The following is an 8,113-nucleotide window of genomic DNA, read 5'->3' as shown; positions in this document are numbered from 1 at the left end:
TGATAATTTCTCTCTCTTGTGTTCGATAATTTTACGTTTGCAAAATAATTAAACCTAATCGCCATGCGTGAACGAACAAGACAGCCATATTTCGTTAAAGTGACGTAACTTATACGCAAGAAATGCGCACAAACTAACCAAATTGTGTTAGTGGATCTCACTTCCGTTCTTGTTGTGTTCGATTATTGGCTACTCTCGCTTCATGCACTGGCTAATGTGATATCGATCGCAGGTTAGGTCGTACAGTTCACATAATTATTACACCCTGGATTGCGATCGTGGTACATTTTTTGTAACTTAATTTGAGGAGAGAAGGCTGTGGTGAAAGACGCGCCTACGGTATATAGTTTCAAAGTAGAATGGCGTGCGCGGGATGTGATATGAAGCTTATGGATTTCGGAGGAATTCTGCGAAATACAGTAGAATGGAAGGATTTTCTGGTATCGCACGGCATTTACCGGCAGTCAGTGTTGTGTCCAAATTGTGGGGACATCAGACATCTGGTAATAGGGAAGGACGACGGGTGTTATTACCGGTGCTTCAAACGTCACGGAAAGCTGCAGCGATGTAATTTTCAACGTAGTGCTAGACTGGGTTCTTTCGTCGGCGGAAGCAACTTATCCGTTCAGCAAATTCTGAAGTTTTGCGGTCTCTGGTGCCTTCTACCAAATCCTAGGCACAGAGTACTACGGGAAGAAACCAGCATTACGGCCAAAACTGCAACAGACTGGTCTAGCTTCTGTAGGGAGGTGTGCTTGGGTTGGGTGTACGACAACAGACGGCAGATAGGAGGTCCCGGAAATGTAGTCGAGATTCATCAGAGTAAATTTGGGCCTCAGAAATGCAACAGAGACAAACGCATTGAGGGGCAGTGGGTTTTCTGGGGGGTGGAACGCGGAAATGCTGGTAACTTCTTTCTGGTGCCTGTACACAACCGCAACGCGGAAACTTTGGTAGAAATAATCAGACAGTGGATTCTTCCTGGGACGACAATAGTGTCAGATTGCTGGAGAGCTTACAACGCTTTGCGAAATGAAGGCTTCCAGCATCTCCTTGTTGACCATTCCCTGGAGATTGTTGACACGGCCGCCAGCGGTGAGATCCACATCGAGGAGAACTTCACGCGCCCAGCGGGACAGACCTTGCCGATACACGCTCAGGACATCGAGAGGAAGTTGCGCTCTGTCAAGAAATCGATGCCTGTTTTCGGCGCAAAACAGTACTTGGAGGGCTACTTTGCGGAGTACATATTCAAGTCGAACTTCCCCAGGTCTCGTCTGTTGTGTGAGTTCTTCAAAAGGGCGGCACTGATGTACCCGCCACCACCATAATGGGTACCTAAGTATTACTGTAAAACTAACCTCTCATGATACTACACACCTAATCTAACTTAATCTCTGACAATACTACAGATCTAATCTAACTCTGACATTACTACACACCTAATCTACCTCTGACAATACTGCACACCTAATCTACCTCTGACAATACTGCACATCTAATCTAACCTAACCTCTGACAATACTACAGATCTAATCTACCTCTGACAATACTGCACACCTAATCTAACCTAACGTAACCTCTGACAATACTACAGATCTAATCTCTGACAATACTGCACATCTAATCTACCTCTGACAATACTGCACATCTAATCTAACCTAACCTCTGACAATACTACAGATCTAATCTCTGGCAATACTGCACATCTAATCTACCTCTGACAATACTGCACATCTAATCTAACCTAACCTCTGACAATACTACAGATCTAATCTAACTCTGACAATACTACACACCTAATCTACCTCTGACAATACTACACACCTAATCTAACTTAATCTCTGACAATACTACAGATCTAATCTAACTCTGACATTACTACACACCTAATCTACCTCTGACAATACTGCACACCTAATCTACCTCTGACAATACTGCACATCTAATCTAACCTAACCTCTGACAATACTACAGATCTAATCTACCTCTGACAATACTGCACACCTAATCTAACCTAACGTAACCTCTGACAATACTACAGATCTAATCTCTGACAATACTGCACATCTAATCTACCTCTGACAATACTGCACATCTAATCTAACCTAACCTCTGACAATACTACAGATCTAATCTCTGACAATACTGCACATCTAATCTACCTCTGACAATACTGCACATCTAATCTAACCTAACCTCTGACAATACTACAGATCTAATCTCTGGCAATACTGCACATCTAATCTACCTCTGACAATACTGCACATCTAATCTAACCTAACCTCTGACAATACTACAGATCTAATCTAACTCTGACAATACTACACACCTAATCTACCTCTGACAATACTACACACCTAATCTAACCTAATCTCTGACAATACTACACACCTAATGTAACCTAACCTAACCTCTGACAATACTACAGATCTAATCTACCTCTGACAATACTGCACACCTAATCTAACCTAACGTAACCTCTGACAATACTACAGATCTAATCTCTGACAATACTGCACACCTAATCTAACCTAACCTAACCTCTGACAATACTACAGATCTAATCTCCGACAATACTGCACACCTAATCTAACCTAACCTCTGACAATACTACAGACCTAATCTACCTCTGACAATACTGCACACCTAATCTAACCTAACCTCTGACAATACTACAGATCTAATCTCTGACAATACTGCACACCTAATCTAATCTAACCTAACCTCTGACAATACTACAGATCTAATCTAACTCTGACAATACTGCACACCTAATCTACCTCTGACAATACTACACACCTAACCTAACCTAACCTCTGACAATACTACGCACCTAACCTAAACTCCGAGAGAGTACACACGTAATCTAATCTAACCCAACGTCTCATATAATACTACACATCTAACCTATCCTCAGAGAATAGTACACAGTTAATCTAATGCAACCTGTTACATAATACTGCACACCTGTTGTAACATTCCTCACGTTTAGTTTCATTTCGTTTGCAGATATTAACATCCCTGCTACACGACGTGTCGGGAGACATCTAGTGGCGACTGTTATAATTACATTTACTTCGTTGAGTGTGTGTTCTCTGCAACAAGATTCGGAGTGATGGTGTACAACATTCCTTACATAGGCGGATGGATGACGTTACATCGTCTCTTTTAAATCTATTGCAAATGAGTGAAAGTTACAATTACATTCGTGGTTTTTGATGTACAGAGTGATTAAATAGTTTTTATTCATTTATATCCGCACGGATAACCTACACAAACATTATCTAAAAATCTATATTGAAAATAAAGATAGTGATAAAGAACTACAACTAAATTTTTGGGCATTTGGACTGATTCACCTCTCAGCCCCGTAAGACGCAGAGTTTTCGCTAGCGAGAAATGTGTTGCGAGAAAATAAAAAAAATTGATAACATGCATTCAAATGGACGTCCACACACTGGAAGAGATTCTCGTTCATGGCAAAAATCTCGCGCGAGTTTCTCGCTGGAATCGGTAGCTCAGCGAATTTTCTTGACACATTTATCAAAGATGTTTGACATTTATACTCTTTAAGACGATTGCATGTAGAAAAAGATATCACAGGTGGCGATGAATTGTATTGTTTTTATTTGATGAGGAAAGATGGCTGTAATTGCAGTCAGAAACATATCGAACTTGTATGAGGTCACCCGTATGCCTATTTATATGATACACGGGATGAAAAGTATAAAAACACGAAACTTAAAGAAGAAATCTGGAGACAAATATCAGATTATCTGAAAATAAATAGAGCTATATTTTATTTTGATGAGATTTAATAGTATAGATTAAAAATTTGAAATAATGTATCTATATGTCTTAGCAGTTTACATAATTTTAATCAGAACATAGCAAAGAATTCTCTATCATATCATGAATGGCAAAAAAAAACTGTGGTCCATTGAACCTGAAATAACGCCAAAACGTATCATTCAAATCGAAACCAGTGTCCAAAACTCGTCCTTATTTTTTCGTAAGATACAATGTGATTTTCAGATATTTCTGGCTTTAATTTTAGGCCTACTTCTTCTTTTCATTAAAATATGTTCATGTAACTCCATTTCCTTATCATCTGAATACTCAGATTCAACAAAGCGTTCGTACGTAATTTGTAAAGTACGACAATATACTTACAGGTTATATATTTAAGTACGACAATATACGTAAATACATAACCTATAATATTTCCCCCAACGAGTGATTACTATAATCACAAAAATGCTTTCTGCATGAAGGCAGTGCATAGCTGATCATAGCGAGGTGTGATCTGTGATAGCGAGAACTCGCCAAGTGTGTGGAGGAAGGCTCTTCGCCTCTTTCTCTCAACACATTTCTCGCTAGCGAAAACTCTTCAATTGTGTTACGGGCCTCATGTGGGGCATCCATGTAAATAAGCTTGTTAAAAATTTGTCAGCCTTTTATGCAGTAGGAGTTCTTAGCAGAGTCGAGATATTAATAGCTGTATACTATAGTTATGTCTACCCGATAATATCTCGTTATTCTGCTGTGAAAATGTTTAAATGGCAAAGAAACATTCTGAAAGCCATGAATGATGTACTAATCCAGGTTAATACGAAATCTATATTCGAACAATTAAATATTTTGCAATATTCCTACACATCGGCATATAAGTCATTATAAAATAGAAAGAAGTCTTAAGGGCATTTCGCATAAGGCTGTGATTTTCTATAATAAATGGCCACAATGGTTAATCAGGCAACATAAAGAACCATGAAAAACATACATTTTACACAGTCATCTACTTTACAGTGTAGAATTTGGGTTATCAGCATTGGAATAAGTTAATTTAATATTTTAATGGATAGGTTTGTTTTAAAAGTAAATGGAGCTCACAATTTAGTATAATATGGTTTTTACATTTTAAGTATAAAACTGGTAAAAGTTTTATGCTTATCATTAACATAACAACGACGCCATTTCCTCGTATTCTGTCGTATACTTCAGTGCTCCACGATTGTGTTCTGTTTGCAAATCACGTAAGCATAAGCATGAAGGTTTGGAGTTTGCAAACTTTCATGTTAACGTCTTACGGTAATGTTTATGTCAATGCTTATGTGAATCATTGTGAATGATCCCATTTGGTAGCCTGGGCGCAAACTTCTGTGGTTATGTTACGGTTATGTTTAATTTTCATTGTGAATGAGCCTTAAGATAAAATTATGTTATACTGGTAGATTTCATTTAAGACTAGGTTATAGTAGGGCATCAAATTAATGTATTTAGCATGTAAAATGAATAAGGTTACGCAATAGAGTCTTCTTCAGTAAATTTAGAAAATACATATAGTTTAGATGAAACGCAGGGATGTCAAATAAATTTGTACATTAAAATGGTAACGGAATAGTAAAGAAACTGAAAAGTTTTTGTTACAGTCTGTAATTTTGTACTAAGTATTAAATGGCCCACAGATGGAGCGACATGTTGTAGAATACATCGTACTAACAGTTGGAAATAAATTCATTTTGATATGTCATTCGTGTTCTCCCAGGAAATGTAAATAATTGTAGTCCGGCAGGTAGTACGATTTTACTGATCGCTAGAGATGGTAGATTTACCGAACTAATTTACAAAATTTAAGAATCTATATATAGCGGGGGCCTTTAGATCAATTATTTTTTCAATTTCGGAGATTTTGTAATGCACTTTACAAACGTGTATTTTACAGTATTGTTTGAACGATAGTATATTTTCAATATAATATTTGTAAAAATCTTAATATACATTACACTATGAACAGCTGAGTGAAGATTAGCAATCTGGCCAATGTACAAACTTCACCATCAACTTCAATGTGAAGGAATAAAAATGATTCAGGTACTTATAATATTTCGTGTTCAATTGGAATAATTTGTATATCTTTTTGTTAAGTGAAGTTTGAATTGTTTAAATAAAGTTCAGTACATTTCAAATGCAGTGATTTGTTTCTTATAATGTAGGCTATATTAATTAACACTGCCTTTTGCTTACGAATTTTACATGCATTGTAGGATTGCAGCATACATAGAAGGCATTGGTCTTCATGACAACTCTAGAGCAGTTATTTGTAATATTTCAACATACTTATCTAGGCTGGCAACTATGAATAGAGTAAAATCAACTTTCAATTGTGGCGGCCATTTGCTGTAACGACCAGAAAACACGCTATCATGCAAAAGCATGTAGGCCTAATATATATCTACTTAAAGACGTGTGGGTTAATTGCCCTCATCGAGGGAATAATAATGAATTATTTGGACACAGTGTTAATAAAATAAGCTCATACTTAACTCCAAATATTCAACACAAATTAGTTGTTTTAGAAACGAACTGAAAAATGTAAGAGTATTGAGATGCTAAAAGCTAAACAAATGATATTTAATTTCTAACTTTAAAAATAACAGCAAACGCTAAGGAAGAACACTCTCTTCTTTTCCCTTGTCTAAGGGATTGACAGATCTTAAATAGTAATCTGTAACTCATAAGTAGAGCCCGGAAGTTTGGCAAAATGCCTTTTTTTATTGGGTGAAAGTAAATCATTATTTGCATAGATACAAATGTTTTTTTTTTTTTTTTTTATTCAATGCAGTGGCACTTGACTAGAGTCATTGGCCGTACAATGGCGATAAAAACTAACAGGAAAGAAAACGAAATAAAGTGAACAATGTGCAAGTGAAACTATGAAGGAGTGAATGTCAGGACTGCTGCATTCTTTCTCTTGCCTCCCAGTACCTATCCACAAAGCTGACAGATGAAAGAGCTGGACAAATGTGATTTGGAGTAAATCAAAGTGATCGGACAATTTTTATTTTGTCTTTTTAAGGTGTTTCTTACTAATAAATGGCTTTGTTGTTATTTGTAATGCAATATTTCTTCGTCTATTTGCACTTTTCTAATTAATTGTAATGTAATGTGTATGAAATTTAAATATTTGAAACAGTGACTAACTTTATTAACAATACTTACTTACTGGCTTTTAAGGACCCCGGAGGTTCATTGCCGCCCTCACAAAAGCTCGCCATTGGTCCCTATCCTGAGCAAGATTAATCCAGTCTCTACCATCATATCCCACGCCCCTCAAAGTCATTTTAATATTATCTCGGCCTCCCAACTAACATTCTGTATGCATTTCTGGATTCACCCATACATCCTACATGCCCTGCCCATCTCAAACATCTGGATTTAATGTTCCTAATTATGTCAGGTGAAGAACTAACAATAGTAAATAAAAGTAATTTATTTCGGTACTTAATCTGCTAATAATAATCGTGCTTTAATAGTATTGGTCTAGTTTGAATAATGATCGACAATCCACAGTTACAAATATAATATTGTCATGTCTTCACAATATCAACAATCAGCTTTATAATTTTAAATATTAAGCTCGTTCTCATAGAAGTTGTCACGTAGCATTTCTAATTGTTTGCTTTTATATTTTCACATCTTACTGTTACAGTTTTGTGCTACACGTGTTTATTATTGTAGGAGAAAGAAATTTGAGTGAGGAACAATCAGTTATTGTCGGGTGACAGAAGGTATAAGATCTGTTAGCTAGAAGTCCTAAATTCAGTAAACCATTGTAAAGTAAACTTCATGCTTACGTTAGTGATTTTGGTGCCCATGTGTTTTCAACCGATGGAACAGTTTTGTTATGTAAGGTTTGTGAAAAGACAGTTAATCACGAAAAAAAAAAAAATATTTTATAAGTCAACATGTGTCACCTACGAAGTAAATATGTGAGTTATGTTGATAGAATTGAAAGATATGATATGCTCGTAAATAATCCACCTAATGATTTAAGACGGCGCTCATTCCGTCGCATCCCGGCCAGTTAGTCACTCGTAATGAGTGCACCTCTGCACATAGTGTGTTGGACATTGTGCCGCTGTCACACATCTGTGACACAGTGCATGAGGGTTGGCCAGTAAATGGAAACTAAGAAGTGGAACTTAAACTGAGAGGATTACATCTGGCATCGGAACTGGAATCCAGTGTGGCTTAGTGGATAAGCCTGAGCACGTAGACCTGGTTTGAGTAACGGTGCCATAGAGAATTTTTCTCTGCTCCACCCATC

At 36.9% G+C, this 8,113-nt stretch overlaps 1 protein-coding gene across 2 annotated transcripts; it reads left to right on the top strand.

Moving 5' to 3' along the window:
• Position 1: 1 nt before the first annotated feature.
• LOC138691975 (uncharacterized) lies at positions 2-7,019 on the top strand. 2 transcript variants are annotated; one of them, XM_069814676.1, is made up of 2 exons: positions 2-1,284; positions 3,013-7,019. In XM_069814676.1, exons 1-2 carry the CDS (start codon positions 360-362, stop codon positions 3,117-3,119), a joined length of 1,032 nt encoding a protein of 343 aa, XP_069670777.1. In that variant the 5' UTR covers positions 2-359; the 3' UTR covers positions 3,120-7,019. The 2 variants fall into 2 exon arrangements, with proteins under 2 accessions (XP_069670777.1, XP_069670778.1); XM_069814677.1 differs by having other exon boundaries at positions 6-1,334.
• The last annotated feature ends 1,094 nt before the right edge of the window (positions 7,020-8,113 follow it).

Source organism: Periplaneta americana, chromosome 16 (assembly GCF_040183065.1).
Source record: "Periplaneta americana isolate PAMFEO1 chromosome 16, P.americana_PAMFEO1_priV1, whole genome shotgun sequence".
Lineage (NCBI taxonomy): Eukaryota > Metazoa > Arthropoda > Insecta > Blattodea > Blattidae > Periplaneta > Periplaneta americana.
The sequence above is the reverse complement of the archived record's forward strand: the minus strand, read 5'-3'. Positions and strand labels throughout refer to the sequence as shown.

Excerpts from the sequence above, each read along its gene's own strand:
- LOC138691975 (XM_069814676.1), top strand. The coding sequence starts at position 360 with ATGGCGTGCGCGGGATGTGATATGAAGCTTATGGATTTCGGAGGAATT. Across the intron at positions 1,285-3,012 it reads CCCCAGGTCTCGTCTGTTGT|ATATTAACATCCCTGCTACA; the intron begins GTGAGTTCTTCA and ends TTTCGTTTGCAG.